The 20,372-nt window shown below is 38.2% G+C and overlaps 1 protein-coding gene across 1 annotated transcript in view; it reads right to left on the reverse strand.

Annotated features, from left to right (window-relative positions):
- The window catches only part of LOC116847556 (UDP-glucuronosyltransferase 2B20-like), a 78,681-nt gene that overhangs the window by 37,286 nt on the left and 21,023 nt on the right, over window positions 1-20,372 (reverse strand). Inside the window, exon 2 of the mRNA XM_032822654.1 lies at window positions 13,205-13,424. Coding sequence (XP_032678545.1) covers window positions 13,205-13,424 — 220 coding nt within the window. The remainder of the gene's footprint in view (window positions 1-13,204; window positions 13,425-20,372) is intronic.

A 20,372-nucleotide genomic window follows, 5' to 3' on the forward strand; every position in this document is an offset into this window, starting at 1 on the left:
TCTCTCTCTCTCTCTCTCTCTCTCTCTTGTTCTCGTGCCGCGCACCGCCTTAATTGCCGCTCGGTGTTGATTTACGAGCGCTGGTCTCCCGGCCCGGCAAGTAGACACGCTTATTGCTACGGTAGTATCGATGTGACATCGGTATTAGTATCTACACACCGATCAAACCTCGCGGACGACAGCGGCTCGACGGCGTTGCAGAAACGACGTGATATCTCGATACACCTGACTTATTTGCATCAACAGCTATCAATTTCGTTGTATCGCAATGTATCGTTGTTGTAATATCGATGTGATGGCGATAACCGGTTAATTCGACCGCTATCGCATCAGCGAGATCGGTGTTTTATAATATTGGAGTGTCGATGGAGGACGCTTTGCGTTTGTCCACATCGATATTGTCATTCAATTATTATTTTTAGCATCGACGTCTATTCTTAGGCAGCTATCGACATTCTAGCTCAATCGCGGAGATAAATAACTGGATGAACTGCGGATTTTAGCGCTCGTGCGCGCGCTCTCGTGTTCAGAAACGATTGTGTCAGGCGCGTAAATAAGTGATTTGTATCACACGTGGGGATGATTTATGTTCCCCGAACACGCCGCTGAAGAACCGTACGCGAGCGAGCGAGCGAGCGTTGCCAGCTATTCTAGACATCCGTCTATTTTCCTGGTGGAGAGAGCGTAGTTTTTTAATAACTTAATTTCCCTAAAAGATTTCCGATAATATATCGAAATGTGGAAAATATCTCACTCGCGCGCGGAGATATTGGAAGCGCCATAATGATGCATGAACATATATCGATTCGCGCGCGCGAGGGGCGGGACGTCCTCCGTTATATTGAAAAATGCCCAGAATATATCCAGAAACACACATACACACATACATAGAATACACTCAGAATTGTCACGTCGTATCCGAGCCGTCTTGCCTTTCGTCAACGATGCGTTCGCGTTGTCCTCCACACGTAGCGCTCGCGGGAACTTAGACTGATCAAAAGGCAGTTACCGGAGTGCGATGTTACCAGACTCCATGAAGAGGTAACGTCCGCGCGCGCGTTTCCACAAGTGATAAATATAATCAGCACGATCTTAAGACCGTATTACAGTAATACGGTCTGGAGTACGGTTTACGACTTCTCGAAAGAGCCGTGACCCGTGCCAGCGTCATATAACTCCAAGTTCTCCTTTACCCTTTGCGTCTCACACTCCCCCTCTTCCGCCTTCTACCCTCTGTCCTCCTCGATCGCGTTTCACCTCCACTCGCTTCCCGTCCTATCTCTATCCCTCCTTTCCCCTCTCCCTCTCCCCCCCCTCTCTCTCTGTCTCTCTCTCTCTCTCTCTCTCTCTCTCTCTCTCTCTCTCTCTCTCTCTCTTTCTCTCTCTCTGCCGCAAATGCGGGAACGCGAAGTGGCCGTTCAATCCCCGAAGATCACTGCGCGTGATTGCGCTTGTAAGCCAACTTGGTCTTACAGCCTCAATGTCTGTGTGGGGTACAGCACTAGTGATGTATTTGAGCTGTGGCGCCTGATTCTGAATTCGAGAAAAGTTGGCGAAGCCGCTATCTTGTTTGTTAAACGATATACCTGTAGTAAAGTACCAAGAGAACGAAAGAGAGGAGGGAGGGAGACCATCACATCGGATTGCTGTGAAAAATCCTTGAAGTAAGTCTTGCGAGTAGGTCCGTTATCTTCTTTGCGAGATGACAAAATACTGAAAGCCTCATTGGCGATTGTTGCGAAGACTCCTTTGCGGAGAGCTCTTCTCGTTAGAAAAGACCATGAAAAGGGTCTTTAGCGAATCTCAAAAGTTAAAGTAGTTATTCAACGAAGCTATTTCAGCACACTCGAGAGAGATTCACACGCTACAGTTTAAGGTGCCCCGAATTTACCGTGTAAACTTCTCACACGGCGACGTCCCTCTTTCGCGAAGATAAGAAAACTTTGCTTCTTATTTCCTTTTTTTTTGGAAAAAGGAAGCTTAGCTACAAAATCTGCGAACGATTGAAAGTAGATTAGGGCAGATTAGCGTCAAACTCGCGGCGAATCCTACGGGGATCGCGTCGCTGGATCTAGAAAGCAGCTTATATACCAAATTAGAGAACGATTGAAGTTAGGTCAGGGTCGGCAAAAAAACTTCTGGGATTTTTCCTCATCACGACGAGATCCAGCAAATTCCCAAACAATCAGAGAGAAAAACAATCCGCGGAACTTTATCGCGCCCGATTCCCCATTTGAATTTAAAATTCAGCCTAATTCGGCTGCGCCGAGACGGCACAACGTAATCCCGCACATAATCAGCGCAGCTATTATATTCAATCTCGACGCAGGGATGTGGTCCGGGAACGTACATAAGAAGATCACGGTAAACTTTCTCCCCCAAGTTCTCCTTCTCTCGGCTATAATTCGCTATCGGAAAGGCGAGCCTCGACGCGCGTGACGCGCGACGACGACGGCCGAGTTAGCCTAATCTCGCGCAACCATGACGCACGAGGGGTTGAACTGAGGAAGACGAGACGAACGTGTGTATCGCGAGATACGAGATAAACCTCTCCAACATGGGCTCCCTGTCGCCCTCCTCCTCCTCCTCCTCCTCTTCATCTTCTTCTACCAAGTACGAAAGTACTTCGGACCCATAATCAAATTCGACTCCAAACTACCCCCATTCAGGGGGGTAGAGCTCGCGCGATAACTCGCAGACGTTACTTAAGCGCACTGTACCGGGTGGCCCTCGCACGCCCGCTCTCGCCCATGTACATCTTACCTAACACACACGCACGCACGCGCGCACACACATACACACGTACGCACACCGCAACTGAGGGGAGGGAAGGGTAGTATGTACTTAGGAGCGCAAGCTGGCACGTAAGGGCGGCGGTAGTCAAAGTTTCGGCAGTTTGTAAGGAGGTACGAGGGCACCACACCCCCCTCCCCCCACCCGACTCCTTCCTTCGTTCCTTGTCCATCCCTACCCCCGGATTCTCTGCGCTTCTTCTTCGGTTACGGCTGAGGGATAACGTAGTGCGGCTCCGTCGTCGAGTTAGCTCGACACTCCTCAACCCCCGCCAAGCCCCGACGACTCTCGTCTCCTCTCGCGCGGCTCCGTTCCTCTCCCCCAGTCATTCCCTCCCGCGTACACCCACTCGCCCGCTACCGGCCTCACCTCGTCTTCTTTATTGCCCTGTTGTTCTCGTTCTTACTCTTTCCCGCGAACGTAACCCTTTCGCTCGACAAGTCCCACTTCCAACGAGACCACCTCTGCTACCACCCCGCTTCTCCCCGCAATCCGCGATCTCCTTGTCTCCCTTCTCCTTGCCGCCATCGTCCTCCCCTCTCCCTCCTGCGACATTTCCGTCGTTCCTCACCCGCGGCTCTTCCGGCCGGATTTATTCGAGAGACAAAATGTGCCGGGGACTCTTATTCCTCGCGGAAGAGCGGGAAAAGGGAAGGAGGTGGGGGAGATAGAAGGCGGAGGGACTCTTTCTCTCGGAGAGGCAGAAACGAGAACCGCGCGGATCCTACGAGTGCTTCGGCGCACCTGCTCGCCCGTAAGGGATGTAATGGTCGACGGTGGACGCAGCAGCAGAGGAAAAAGGAGAAGAGTCGGCACGGAAAACGAGAAAGTGCGGGCCCGCGTAACAACCCCTCGCTTCTCACGACAGGCGACGGCCAGGCGAAATAATTGAACACACTCGGTGTCGTTAATTTATTTTGCCAGCGGTGCGCCCCGGCTGGACGCCTGCACTTCGACCCCTGCGTCGCTGATAATAGGCTCGTGATTCGTTTATCTGACGGAATCGAGCGCGACTCCTAGGGGTGTCTAATGACAAGGCAGCACTCCCAATTTTCTGCTCTTCCTTTCGCTCGTAAATTTCTAGACAAGTTTGCACTAAATATATCGTATTGATTGTAGATATATAATTTCATGCTGGAATCGACGACAATTCGAACGAGAAGAGGAAAACAATTTTACAGAAATATCTTTGGTATTAAATTCATGACTATTATTGCTAAATGTTACTCTGCAAGCTCCTGATTGCAAAAATAACGGGAAGAAATGATGATTCATTTCTGCTGAAAAAAATAAACTAGCTCGCCGACGAATCTACCTTTAAAATATCGCGCGGGAAACCCTAAACATCACTCATCAAGTAAGAGATCAAAGTGATCACAAGTGTTACGATTGCATCCCAATGACAATTAAACTGAATCTCCCCCACAAATTGCCCGCGCATTTACACAAACCGGATAAAATCGCGTTCTGTCGATTTACTCCACTCATTATTACATCTGTTTGATGGACCATTATGTAAGTTGCTGGAAAATGTAAATATTTCAATCCACGAATTGCGCTCTCCCGCCAAACATTTGCTTTTTGCTGAACGTTCTACCGTTAATTAATTCCCTTCATTATCGGAACTGCATTATGTGCAGGTGTGCATATGTGTATTTGTGTATGTGTGTGTGCGCGCGCGCGCGTCCGTATCGTACGTGTGTGCATGTGTGTGAGCGCGCGGCTTTCTATTATTTTAGCCACCACGCGAAGCGAGTGTAATTCGACGAAAATTGTAACGTTAAAACCACGCTCGCCTTTTCACAGGACGACCTATATTTTCACCAGTCATTTCATCGCCCGTATTTGTTTCATAATATATTTCGCATTTTATAATAATCCCGAGACACCGCGTAACGAGATATTCTCGCAACTTTACACAAGTCACATAATCGAGGCATCCGCGCTATTTTATTTTCCATTTTAAGAATTTAATAACGGCTAAACTGCAAGAGAGAAAAAGAGAGAGAAAGAGAGAGAGACAAATTAATATTTACAATATTAATATTTGAACCTCCTTTTAGGAAAGACTATTTGTATTTAAGTACCCGATCTACCTGTCAAAAACGATGGATAGAATGAAATGTAATTGATTGAAACAGTATGCTGCAATTAATATAATTAAATTACAAACGTTCATTTTAATAAAGTACATGTTGTTAAAAAAAATACTACTTGTTAAAAATGGACGCACGCAAAAATATATGTCTGAAATTTCATTAATCACTGTAGAAAAGAATAGCTCTTGCAGAAAGATGTACATGCGAAATGTGTATCGATATTTTGCAGTAACGCGCGCCCTATGCTCGTAAATTCACAACGTGCAGTAATTACCGCGTTATGGACCCGTATGACGCTGGCATCATCGGACGAAATGATGTTAGCGGCGCTTTCAAACCGCCCGATAATTCGGTATTCTCTTCGCTCATATAATATCGCATTCGAATAATTGCATCGTATTTTCTAAAACAATGCGCGGAATCGCCATAGCGCGTTCAGCAGCGTGACGCACATCTGATCCATTTCAATAATCATACTCGCATTGTCGGCACGTGAAACTTGTATCCAGTTAGAATCACTGTACAAATTAGAATCCGCGTGTATTATCGACTTGGCAGAATCGTCAACCTTTGCTTAAATCTAAGAAGAAATTTAATCGTTTGTAGCGCCAAAAAGAACTTCACAGTATGTACGAAAATGTACAAAGTTCTCGCACTGCGGAATCGCTTGAGTCTCCTTTCAATCTCCTTTAAAATGTACACTAAATTTTCAAACGGCAAATTGAATATCATCCGGATAAAATGTAGGATTCACATAATAAATGCATCCTGAAAATTAAATTAAAATTCCGACCCGAGATTAATCTTACAAAATTATAATTGCTATTGACATCTTTTGTATCTGCATTTCTCTTATATTTCCAGCATTTATTTTCTCTGCCTCCGAGATATACTTATTAATACGTTTTTATGCAAAAAATATTTCATATATTTCACTGAATATATTCTCTCTCTCTCTCTCTCTCTCTCTCTCTCTCTCTCTCTCTCTCTCTCTGTCTTATTTCAAAATAAAATTCCAATAATAAGATGTAAACGTAACGTCTGAGGGACAAAAATTACAGCTCAGGGAGATCGCTTTGCTTATCTCCGAGGGCCGAGATGCGTGGTGGCTCCCTGGGTAATTCGTGTCCACGGACGGGGTATTAAAATGAAACTAGAATCGCGCGTATATCGTCTAACTTTAGCGGATCCTTAGCCAGGGTCCAAGGCGCGCGCCGACTCGTAAATCCGGCGACATCGTGATTACACTGGTTAAGGAGTGTCGTACGACGCGAGAACGAGAAGCCGGGGCGCAACAGTTTCATATCCGTTTTGATTTATTAAGCCTGGCTTTATCTTGCTTGGGCGGATTATACGCGCGTGTGTTACACACTGATGTGCATCGCATGAAAAGAAAAAATTATCTGCTGATGAGAATGCACGGAATATTAGGAACGACTTTATTTTTTCCAAATGCACGTGTTTACATTAACAACGTTACATTAACTTTTCAGCTGCGAAAAGCGTATATACAGGGTTAGTCAATAACTATCGCCGCCTTAAATATCTTTGAAGTAAAACAAAAGATAACCGCAAGACCGAAGCGGTCGCGAAGCTATTCCTCCATGAAAAAAAGCATCACCACCATAAGAAGCTCTCTTTCTCAGTAGAATTTTCGAAAATCTGAAGATCACTTTTGTTTCTTGCTTCGAAGATATTCAAGGTAACAGTTGTTATATTGAGTCACCTTATATATACGCCCTGACATACCTCTCGATATATATATGAAAGGCGAATATACAAGGTGTCCCGTACCAATCGCCAAATATTACAATAGCAGATAATATAAATCACTCAAAGTCTTTTTCTATTTTTTAATACGAGCAATAGTTAACGAATCATCAATTAATTAAGCTCAATGCTTAGCGCACCTTAATTAGCAGGACATAAGTAATGCCTTACGCCGAAAAAATGTAAACTCTTGTCTCTCAGATTAACTTCGCTATTCTAGTAGGATAGAAGCTTACTAATCAGAATATCGAATTAGACTTAATTAGTCAGATATAGTTAATCAGATACAAATAAAAAACTCAAATCTGACTCTAAATTCAGATTTTGATTATTTTATATGAGACAAGCTTCAAGTAACGACTATTAATATGAATCGTAGGTCCATATTAATATTTGAGATTCGCCTCAAGTGAGATATTTAGATCTCAATTGAAAGTTAATGGGAGATCAGTTAAATCGCGATTATATAGGGTGTCTCACACTCTCCTTCGGGAATTTTGTGGGGACGTAGAACAGGTTGAACATAAAAGTCCTATACCGTTTTGCGATATTCGCAATAATTATCGAGATATTAATTGTAGAAAACTTGTAAATGATTATGCAGAATATGGTAAATGATATAGTAGCAATGACTGCCGCTGTCGTGTACTTATACTTTAGGTAAATAATTATTGCAAATAATTATTGCAAATATCGCAGAACGGTATAGGACTTTTATGTTCACCTCAACCTGTTCTATGTCCCCACAAAATGCCCGGAGGAGAGTGTGAGACACCCTGTATATATAAATGTCACATATGTTATAATATAAATAATTGAAAAATTTGGATTTAACTCTAAATAAAAGTCTGATAATAATAAGTGTCTAATAATAAGACAGGTTTCAGGTGACAACTATTAATATGGGCCTTAACCCCATATTAATAGTTATTACTTGCAACTCGTTTTAAGTGAGATACTTAAGTTTGAATCTAATAGAGGATCTGATACTCAGAGTTGAATCTAATTTAGATTTGAATCTATTAGAAAATTTAATATTCAGAATTGAATATTAAATTTTGAATATAAATCTGATTATTGAGATAATATCAAGTGACAACTATTAACAGAAGTCTTAGTGATGGACAAGCGAATATTGTGTCGTATACAACAGATTCTCAGTTCGAACATGTCGCAGCTGAAAAATTAAGAAAGGCTAGCTCTTTGGCAAAATGTTTTCGTTAATACGACGGTATAATTCGTTAATAAATGATGGTAAAAAAGTTGTATATTTTTAGAATCATATTTATATGATTTGATAATTCAATACATAAGTCATATTATTGTATTTGTACAATACAATAATACATCATATTATTGTATTTTTATATATATATATATATATATATATATATATATATATATATATATATATAATTATTTAAATCTAATAATCTCTCTCATCAAAGGGGTACTCGCGTGCGGGGGTTCATTTCTGTATAAATGCGTTATTCGAGAGCGCAGAACAGAGTAATTTCTTTATAAACTTATGGTTACTAGCCATTTCCATGGTAATTAGCAGCTCGCAAAGTTTCGCACGGTGTATATTAACGTCGTCCTGCGTCACTAAATTAAGCGAATTTTATCATATTTTACACGGGCTTTACGGCAACGAAGATCCACGAATGTATCGTAAAAAATGACAGTCAAACAGCGAAACGTCGCATACGCGTCGATATCCGAGCAGCAATGGCGGAAATAATTATCACTCTTGAGTCACGCTCACTAGACATACGCCCATACAATTTCCGACAATTACTTTGTCTCACGTAACCAACCTTACTGTCTTGCAATCAATGGCTGAACAAATATAGATGTCACGCGATGAAAAACAATTTTTTCCCGCGCGTTTAAGAAAAAAATATGTATAATCACACAGCAGCGAGTTTTACGTCGGTCACGTATTTTGTTGAATGTATTTATCGTGACAGGAATAATGAATCGCAAAATGTTCCTTTCAGAGCATAGTTACTTTCCCTGAGTCTCATTCAAGTCAGAATAATATAACTAAAAGATAGAAAAAACAGTCAAGTACCTTTTCAAGCGTCTCGAAATTTATTAACATTCTCCATTTATTAATAGTTTCTATTGTAAATAAACTTAAGTAACATGTTATTAATTAAAATAAAGTGTATGCATTATTTCGGATAATAAAAGCAATTTTTATTGATAAAATGATTTAAATCAAACACATGGATACACGAGGTAAAGTTAGCCACTATTTAAGGGTCGACAGAGCTGTGGAGACCTCTCACGGAGGCCTTGGAACTACTAAGAAAGATACATACAGTACTAGCATTAATTATCATATCACTCAATAAATTTAAGTGCTCACACAGCACTTTAAGATAGTACGACTGTTAACTAAGACTGCAAATGACTCTCACTCACGCTTTAATTTATTTGATATTATTCTGCGATTTTTCAGACAAATTCTATTGAGAATTCAGTCATCTAATGCAGTTGTATCGCGCTCTTCCTTACTTTACTCTTTATTCTCTCTAAATTTCCTGCGTATCCATTTCTCCATGTTTTCTTAGGAATTTTGCTATCGTTGATTGGCCGAACTTATCTCTGACTGCTATTTCGCGTGTAAAAAATCTTTTTTTAGATAAAATTTTAAATAAAACAATGATAATTCTTTGTTTTCGGATTCAATTTTTATCTCATTCTCGGTTTCTGTATGAATACTAATTTTAAAAAATACGGATACCACAACAAAACTATTCCACTTACATTGAGTACTTAAGGTACTTTATATTCCTACGAATGAATTCTTTTGAAGATGATACAATAATTAATACTAGTATTGTATTTTATATGTAGCCTTTTTACTTTTGAGTTGCTAACTAACTTGACTTGATCAAGATGGTCACGTTTTATCACAGAAGGAAATATACGATTTATTGGTACGATAGGATCATTGCCGGTGCAAAAACCTAGAAGAAAGTTATCTCAATTATGTTTCTCACAATCAAATACAATAATTAGATATCTGAGAAGTTGTAATTTCAAAATGCTGAAAAATATGTCTCATCTATCTATCTCATCTATATGTCAATCTTTCTTATTTCTTGAATGATACGAGAGTTCCATCAGCATGAAGATAACTTCTAACCTTCACTTTATTGAACACAAAGCAGTTAGAATAACAGTTTCTGTTAGGATTCAGTTTTTCGGCTGGCGTAACACTCTGGCAATTAGCAACAAGCTTCATGCGAATACCACAAATATAATTACATTCTCTCATTAAATCGTAAGTGTCTGGTAAAATTAATAACTGTCTGGTAAAATTAACAACTAACAATATCTTTATTAACGATTGTTTCCTGATACTTGCTTATGGTGTAGAATAGATAGGAAAATACGACAACTTTTAAAGTGTAGACTTTTAAAGTCTTCCACTGGTCTACTGCTGCTGCTGTGATTAAAACCGCTTTAAACACCGCGCATGCAGAATAATTATACCGCTGTCATTCTTCAGTACGGTTTGCGAATGCAAATCTCGCGCTAAAGCGAGAAAACAGAAGCCGCACGCGCGCTTTAATGCAAGCCGCGGGACTAACGCAAGTTGCGCACCGAGCTCGAAAGAAGCCAGTGGTGTTGCCGGCGATTACGATGACACGAAGCGGCGCCATTAGAGTCACGAAGACGGGCAGGTAAAGGGCTTACAGCAACGAGCACAACTCGAGACGAAAATGACCCAATCCGACGGTAACTTACTCGGTAAATTACAGTAAACTACCCAGTAATTTTAGAAAGCGGGAAAAATAGTAATTTAGGAAGAACTTACAAAAATAGAAAAATTTTGATGAAAAGATGGAAAGCAGCATTTAGCCTTTCAAATTAGCAAAACATTTTATTTAACTCATGTTTTCCATAAAATATTTTGATTTATATTGATATACAATGTATTAATATACTATATATAGCATATAATAAATCAGAAATTAGAAACACATGGTATAACTTGAGAAATTTAATAAAAGTTTTTTTAATAGGATTTTCAAACCGAAATATATGTCAAATGTAGTAGTCTTAATTTATATTTTCCACGCCACCATACCTTACAGACTTACAGCATTTTTATTTATTACCTTGCTGTTTCAGCGACTAGACTATGGTATATAATTGAAAATTTTTACTATTAATATAGTAAGTAAAGTTAATAAAGAAAACTTTTTAGTAGTAATAGTAGTTTTAATAGTTCCATTCAAAAAAATGTGAAGCTTTAATATCCTCGAAGAATTGTGTTTAGTTGTCTTTCTTTCATCTAAAAGACATTTCGAAGATTATCAGATCTATATTTTATGAGAATATAAAATGAATGTTGTTTTATCTTATGCACTGAAAAACATGAATACAGTCTATTTGTGTATGATGCTATCAAAAACAAGGAAATTTATCAAAATTACCAATAAATGACCATCTTACCGTAATTTTACCGCAAATAATCATCACTTTGAGTCTGAACGGTAATTTTGCACTCTAAACGCAACCATGGATCTCCCATAGAACACTTTTAAAATGGCACGTATAAGTCTTTATTCTTTCGTTTTCCTTTTTTCTCCTCACATGTTCGGATTTGTGTTGACATATGTTCAACGAAACACGCCGCTCTTGGTCGGGATATTACGTTTTACAATTTAAAAACGCTTGATAAAGCGCCCGGAAATTGGTAATATAAAGCAGCGGGTGAGATATTATGTATAGAAACGGAACCGGCGATTAAATGGAAACGTTCATTTTTTTTTAATCGCGATTGCTAAGCGAGGGAGGGAAAATTCCATAGCTAGCCGCAAAGTTAAATTAATTGAAATAAATGAATTAAAATAGCCAAAATAACAAAACCGGTAGCTCGGCTCACGCCGAGCGCAAACTTGGCTCTTCGTCCTTTCGAAATTTTAATTCGAGCTTCGCTTCTGAAATCGTCGCGACCTCACGGGGAAAACCGCCGTTGTCGTAAGAATCCCGCGGAACTCGGCCATGTCAAATTACGTCGTGTAATACAGTTTCCTCTCTTATCCCGCAGAGTGCAAACCCCGCCGTCCTTCGACCCTTCGCCGATTCTCCGCGCGTTCGACATTCTGGATGGTACCACGGAGGGTGGTTACAGTTGGCAGCGGGTCCGATAACGAGAGCGCGTGCGGTTAACAAGTTGACCGCCGGAGGAGGAGAAGGAGAGAGGAGGGAGAGGATCGGAGAGGGTGAGAACGCACACAGCGTTGAATAATGTAAAATTTCATTTCAGCCTGCCTCCTCGTCGTCATCGACGGCGGCGGTGGCGGCGGCGTGCCGTTGATTCGGTATCCCCGTGAAACATTTAACGCTCGCGAAATTTCCCATGCGATTTCCCGCGCCGGATACGCGTGCGGGCCAACTGAGCTCGCTCGCTACCACGACCTCCTCGCGCGCGTTCGTCGATCGTCAGAGCCAGCCAAAACGGTGAGGGAAAGGGAGCTGGGGAACACGTTCGCTCTTTCCTCGATTCGTGCCTCGAATTTGCAACGAGGAGGAGGAGGAGGTGGTGGAGGACAGCGACGGCGTGGCGAAAGGGAGAAAAAAAATCATTCGCCCGAGGGCCGCGCCAAGGATGGATACACAGTATGCTGCGCGCTCGCCAGTCCCCATTTCTCCCTCCTAACGCGACACCCCATCGTTTTCCTCGGAGAACAAGCGAGACGACGGCGCGGAGCAGGTCGGATGAACAGAGAAGCACGGGTTATGAAAGCTGGTGGAGCAGAGAGGAAAGTGAAGGAGAGGAATGGATAGAGGGCAACCAGGGACGGGAAAGAGGGAAGGGGAGGGGGAGGGAAGTAGTAGGAGAGGGTTGAAGCGCCAGTGAGCCGCGCTACGGATTAACGAGGCGCCTCGGCGCGCACAGCAACGGCGATGCACTTGCCGGATATCCTGTGCGTCCGGACGGTTCGTGAGATATTCAACGGAGCGAATATCCGTACAGATTATACCATTCTCCTTTTTTCGTCGCGATCCTTTTCTGCTCCGCTACCACCCTCTTTCGCTTCCCTTGCCACAACAACATTCTGTGCGCGCGTGACAAATTTTGCCGTGGCCCGATATACCGACGGAGATCCGGAAGCTCACTGGTGACGCGGCTGTTTCGTCGCCGCGACGGAAACACAGCGATGAAATTCCGGAGAAATCCGCTAACAGGTTCGTTGGATGCACCTGGGCGAAGGAGTTAATTAAGGATATTGTTCGGATAAAATCTTTGCGCGAGTTGCCAGTAAGGAAGAGAATGTAAGTGAGAGAAAGAGAGAAAGAGAGAGAGAGAGAGAGAGAAGGAGGGAGGACAGAGGGAAGGAAGATTCCCCGCGAATTTAATTCGTCAGCTTGACAGAATCTGTCCGTCTCGCGCGAAGAACTTTCTTCTCTCGATCGTTGTTTTCACGACGAACGAAATGCACAGAGTTTACAAATGCAAGGGAGAAACCGACCGCACTGGAGTTCAACAAGAATAAATTGAGAAACAGACGGCGTACCTGGTGTCGTTGAAGATTTTGTCCAAGGCACGTCTCAAGGAATGTTCGTCCAGCTCATTGAACGCGATTACCTCTGCGATACCTCTGTTTTTCGCGGCGGCTGAATTGTAGAATTGATCGCCGAACATTGGTATTAGGACCATCGGCACACCCGTGTAGACACCCTCCGAGAGACCGAGAAGTCCGCCATGACCCATGTAGACCTTAACGTTCGGATGACCTGAAATGTAGTAAAATAACGATACGATGTGTAATAAAATAATAATCAATTTTAATAACGCAAATCAACAAATATACGGAGAAAATATTGTAGTAAAAATTTTGTTACAATTACATTTCTTTTTATCATGAAATATACTGAAATTATAATATGAAGGTACTATAGAAATATATATATATATATAATAAATTTTACGATCTTTCTTTCTCTCCGTCACCTGATATATACAATATAAAAATATTCAAGTAAATACAATCATTTAGTCAAACGTGCAAAAAACAAGATTTGTTAAAAAATATATATTAATTTCGTAATTTTATAATGTGTATTAATGTAATAATTCTATATAGTCCAAGATGATAAAAATTTTACTGTAATTTTTATTACAATATTTCCTTCGTCTAAAGTACCAACGATTAAATAATCAACATGTAACTGCAAGATCCGTTAAAACAATAAACGAATCTTGAAAGTAAGAAAGGCCGACAAAGGGAACGTTATCAAGAGAAAGGAAAGAGAAAAGAAAGATTTAATTGATTTGCTTTATCGCCTGAAATTAATTGAAATGCTGTTTCGCAGCGATAGCGATACTGTTGATGTTTCAGCCAGGGGTTGAGATAGGAGAAGGGTAGTGCAATAGCCTTTTCGGCGTTGCTGTAAACAACGGTTCAATTTACAAAGCTGGCGGCGAGCGCACGCTGGAAATATTCAAATCGCAATTTGCACTAAAAATGTCAGGGTCACAGAGAGCTCTGTAACGTGTTACAAATGACTCGGACCCTAAATGGAATTGCCAGGAGCATGTTATCTTCCACGCGCGACAGCCCTTAATTGATTAATTACGCATACACCCTGCGCGCTTATAACGAAGAATCTATAATTTACAATGCAATTAACAGGCAAATTACGGGCTCAACGGTAATTCGTAATTGATCGTGACGTAAATTACGAGTTTAATTCATTAGCAACCGCGTATTGCAACGATAATAGTCGCTGACTCGACACTGCTGATACGATCGAGTGCTCGATAGTGTCAAGACAGATCAAAATAATCGCTCGCGAACGATATCAAATAATTTTATTGTACTTGTGCTCCCTCTCGCACATACAGGATATCCTATTTTAATTTAAAACACACCTCAAATATCCCAAAAACAAAACATTATTAAAAACAAATATTAAAAATTGTATAGTTTCAAAAGAAAGATCCTGAAAAGACCTGTCGAGGTTAATTTTATAAATAGATATTATACTATATTTTTGTAACATAAATTTCACACACGCACAATTCCTCTAGTCATTTTGCGACAACCTGGTTCCAACCGTCATTCTAGATACAAAGAGGTATTAAGATGTGTTTATCGAAAAATTAATATTTTTTGAGATATTTTATATCTTTTTTGTATTAAAAAGTATCAGAATATAAAGAAAGTTATTTCGATCCGAATCCAAAACTCTGTGAGACCTCGAAATTCTCGAGACTCTCAAAACTTGAAACTATCCAAATCTAAAACACTAATTAAAAAAAAAGAGGGTAATTGTGTATAAGACAGGTTTCTGTATAATTACACTTTTCACTAAAAAATCAATCTTTATTCAACATTTAATTCAACTTTATTCAGCATTTATTTCAACCAATTCAATATTTAAGACAGATAAATATAATTATTTATGTTGGTGGTAAACAATTTTATCAATATTTTAATGCACAATTAACAAAAGAAATATTTTTAGTCAAGAATTAAAAACTCAACAAAATTTTCCAGAAAATCAAATTTTAAATATGTATTAAACATAATTAAAAAGAATAATTAAACATAAATAAAAAGAATAATTAAACATAAATAAGTAATAAAGATAGAATATTTATTAAATATAATTGGAATATTAAACGTAATTATATGAGAACTAATTGAAAATAATTATTTTTGAATACGAAAGAAAGTAAAACTAGATAAAGTTTTGAATTCTTTATAGTTTTTATCTATTACTATCATTGAACTAAAATTCAAATTCAAATTTCCATTAATTAAAAAAATTTAGTTACTGTCTTTGTTTAAAGACAGTAACATCTATTTTTTAATCTAGTCTAATCTAATCTAGTGCACTATCTTCTTCTGTAGCGTGCTGTTATGTAAAACTGGTATTTCTTTCTCAGGTTTCAAAAATTTCGACTCACAAAAATAGCGCAAAGTTTTGAATCTTGAAATCTTTCAGAGTTTCGTAAGGTTTCGAGTATCCCATCCCTACATATAATACTATTTATAAATTTAAAATTGACCTCTACATACCTTCCTAAAATCATTTAAACGTCAAATGAAAATTATTATCTTTTTTTGCCTCTTAGAATTATATAACTTAAATTAAAGTAAAACATCCTATGTATACATATATACACACACATATACATATATATATATACTTATATTATATACGTATTAATCATATATATATATATATATATATATATATATATATATATATATATTTGTATTTTGTACCTATATATATATGTGTGTGTGTGTGTGTTGTGTGTGTATACATGCACAAAGTGTTTTACATTAATTGCACACGTTGAATATATGTATATAAATATGTACTTGTATCTTTCCGCGCAAATATAAACACGCGGAACGTTACTACATAGTCATCATCGAACATTCGCGCCGCTTACTTCTGACAGTATTCACGATAAAAGTCTACTTCGTTCTCTTTCACTTTCTTCCTCTCTCGCGCGCGCACACGCGACGGTGGCGGGCTGTATTTTCGTATACGAGCGCACCTCTGGCGTCGATCCTAATGTCAAATTCCATTACCGCAGCATTCGCCCGGCGCAACGCGAAAGAGAAGGGTTGGATCCACGGCTCCCACGTGCACACACGTGCACACGTGCGGATATTTGCGGGCTTTACGTTACGTATACGCGCGAGCGCGAATACATCCATGCACCCTGTTCGAAGAGGTGCGCGCTCCCCTCGACAGCGAGTGCCGCATCTCGAGGTTTCGCACTCGATGCATCCTCATATCATCTCTCGGCGCACGTCGATACGTGACAGGGGATATCTATCGGCCCGGTCTCTGAATTTTCGCGAAAGATGCGCGCGAGATCCCGGGTAACGAAAAATCGACGGCAGCGGGGAAAAGGGGCCGCGGCCCTCTTTTCCTCTCGCTCGTTCTAAGATCCGTTCTGAGATTCCCACGGCGCGCCGTGGTAAATCACGCGCGGTATAAAATCCACCCTCTCGCTCCCTCGCTCCAACTCCGTTACCCATATGGTGCTGCGTCGCGTTGCACGCAAATAGATGCTATCTGCTGTCGTATGACGCGCGCTAAAAAATAACATCAAGCAGGATCGAACGCCTTTCGGTACGGGGATTTCAATCGGACACAGACACCGGAGGAACGAATGGTGGGATGCGAGATGGAATGCCGCGCGTCGAGTGTTATTTATTGCAACATCGAACGTTCGCGCGCGCGTTCGCTCCCATCAGTTCGCTATTAACAATACACCGTATAAACTGTTTTATACAATAAAAATGAGACGAGCAATCTCGGTCGGTCGCAAAACATTAGCGATAATGCAAACAGGAGCAAACAGGAGTGGTAATCTAAATTTCACAATATTCTAAATTTCACAACTGTAGATGCACAAAAGTGCATCTACAGTTATATATAGAGAAATTTCACAACTGTAGATGCACAAAAGTGCATCTACAGTTATATATAGAGAAATTTCAATTCTATTTTATATATATCACATTTAGATATATTTTTATATTTATATTTTTATAAATATATATTTATATATTTATATATTTATATATATATTTATATATATTTATATATATATATATATTAAATATATATTTATATATTTATATATTTATATATTTATATATTTATATATTTATCTCTTTTATATATTTTATATATATATATTTACAGATATAGATATATTTTTATGATTATATATAAATTATTTATTTTGTATATATTTTATTTTTCTTTTACGTGGCAAATAGACTTCTACTCTTGATATATTTCGTAAAAAAATGTGTTAAGAGTTACTGAGTCGACTGACTGAGTCGAAAGGAGGAATTTACAGCTTTCCACACGTGCAAATATAACATGTAATATGATATAATATCTCTATGATATAAATTTGGTCGAAAATATTCGAGCAGAAAGACTTGAAGAAACAGAAACGTATGAAATTCTATATGATACATTTAGCGCAGCAATTAATCGTTATATTAATGTATCTTAATTTAATAATCTTACCCTGAAACTTCATAATATTCTTATGAGATAACTGCTGTACATATTTATAAAGAAAAGTTACAAACTCTTATTGCGATCGATATTGCAATTAAGGCACAAGTAAAAAAACAGTATCCCTCATCCGATAATTTTGCAGCTTCTTCGATATAATGCGCATAAGTTTAGCGTTGCATAAAAGATTGAAAAAAGAAATTGCGAGCACCATCTCGGAGGGATCGCGGAAAAAGGAGGAGAGAAAAGAGCGCGTAAGTGCGGAAGTAGCTTCGAGGAGGTAGAAGGGAGCAAAAGGAAGAGTACCGGATGGAAAGAGAGGAGATCAAGGTACAGCAGTCACGAAGTGAGATAATAAAATTAAAGCGATCGATCGCAGCTTCTGACCGGCTTAAGATATAGCTTCAGTGGGCTTATCCAAAAATACAGAGACGCTCATCCACAAATGCAGACAAGCACACACTTAAATAGACTTAAATAGTTGATCATTACTTTACTATTATTATGTTATTATTATATTATTATCACGATATCATTATATTCTCATTCACGTTCAAGCAAACTATATGATATAACAAAAATACCCGACAAAGCAGTCATTATTTCCGTTACTTTTCTTACCAAAAAAGTCACAACTAGAATCATATTTCGGCAGTTTTGAACAGAATGAAAAATAATACTGGTACAACGCACCAGCGTGTTACATAAGATAGTATTTAAAATAATATAAATGCATGACAGAGTCGGAGATCAGTGTTGCGCGATGATGCGAATTTCAAAGGTACGGTAATCGTTTCGTCCAGCGATTTTGTCAATATTGTAAGCTTGACAAATTGCATCAACAATATTATGTTACTAAATACACCTGAGCGAGCACGATTAATAACGAACATGGAATCGACGTATGTGAGCCATACGCGAGTGCAAATGGTTTCTCGGAACATACGAGTATTGTTAATCCCAACCACACAAAATATGATGATGCTCGATGCAAAAGATGGAGTCTTCTTACTATCTAAATTGCCTAGTAGGAATATTAAATTTAACAGGTATGTCTCTCAAGTACAATAAGGCGATTGATAAGTTTAAAAATAAATATGAGATCATAAATGAGCTTTCTCTTTTGCAAAGATAGAGCATATTTAAGTTTCATAATATATATATTTAAGTTTCATAATATAGATAATATATATGTTGTTTTGACAAGTGGTTGTCATGAAATTTCTTATGCTGATAAGCTGTCAAACGTAAAAGATTATTATTTTTCACAAAAAAAGTAAAAAAAAGGAGCCAAGTGCAAGCGCGTTAGCATTAAATTTTACAAAAAAATCTTTATAAATAAACATTCTTTACAAAAAAAAATCGTTATAAATAAACTTCACAAAAAAACATTATAAATCAATTTTACAAAAAAAATCGTTATAAATAAATTACAAAAAAAACTGAGCCAAAAGATATTTAGAAAAATATTATTAAACAATCTTATTCAGATCAATTGTACTTTTGTAAATACTCTATTAAAAAATACAAGACAGTTTTATATACTCTCTACAAAAGAAATGATATCGATAATGATATAAGAAATGATTAATCATTTTTAATTTTTTTATAAACATATGTGGTTTTGATTATATAATATACTTATAAATTAAATATGTTATTAATATATTAGTAATATATTGTTAAATAAAAAATAAAATAATTACAGAAATACAATAATATTAAAAAAATTATATAATAATTTACATAAAAAACCCTTGGCGTACCTTTTTTATAGATAAACGGTTATCTTATTTTAATGATACCTGTACAGCAGTTAATATCAATTAAAAAAATCAACATACTTATATTATTGGTATATTTAATTACGATCCAAACATGCAAAATGTGCTTTTATATATATTATATATTAAAGTGTTAATCTACTACACATGTAATAATACATATATTATTAAATAAAAATAAAATAATTAGAGAAATACAATAATGTTAAAAAAAATTATAATAACTTACACAAATAAACACACACACACATTATGTAGCATTACTGTGCTTGTAAATGTTTCTCAGATAGCTCATAGTTTTTTTATCGTTTTATCATTTATCTTCATTTTTTCAGTCTTCTCTTCATTTCTTCTCACATATTTTCTCCTTTCTCTCCTTCTTTTCTTTTCTCCTCTTCTTTTCCTTCCTCTTTTATCTCCTTATTACTTAATTTAGCTATAAAAATAAAGCAATACTTATTTATTATCGCAACAGACAAACAAATTTATTTATTTATTTATTATTTATCCTTTTATTCATTTATTCTCTTACACAGTCATATATTCTCTTGTCTTGCATCTTGCATCTCTCTATTTTCTCTCTGCTTCGTTTCTATTTTCTGTTACTTGTATGTCTGTATACTATCCTCTCTCCTTATAGTTTCTCTTTTTCTTTCCGCTTTCTGTACTTCCTTTCTTTCTTCTTGCCTTGTTTAAATAAAGAGTATCCCAGTTCTATATTCTTATAAATTTCCTATATTATGTAAAGCAATAAATACATATTTGTTATCGCAAGCAAACAAAAAAGTTTATTTATTTATTTATTATCTATCCTTTTATTTATTCATTCTCTTACTCACTAATATATTGTTCTTGTCTTGCATTTTGCATTTCTCTATTTTCTCTCTTCTTG

This window comes from Odontomachus brunneus, unplaced genomic scaffold (genome assembly GCF_010583005.1).
Source record: "Odontomachus brunneus isolate Ranch 3 - 2012 unplaced genomic scaffold, Obru_v1 Obru_scaffold_080, whole genome shotgun sequence".
In the NCBI taxonomy this organism is placed as follows: domain Eukaryota; kingdom Metazoa; phylum Arthropoda; class Insecta; order Hymenoptera; family Formicidae; genus Odontomachus; species Odontomachus brunneus.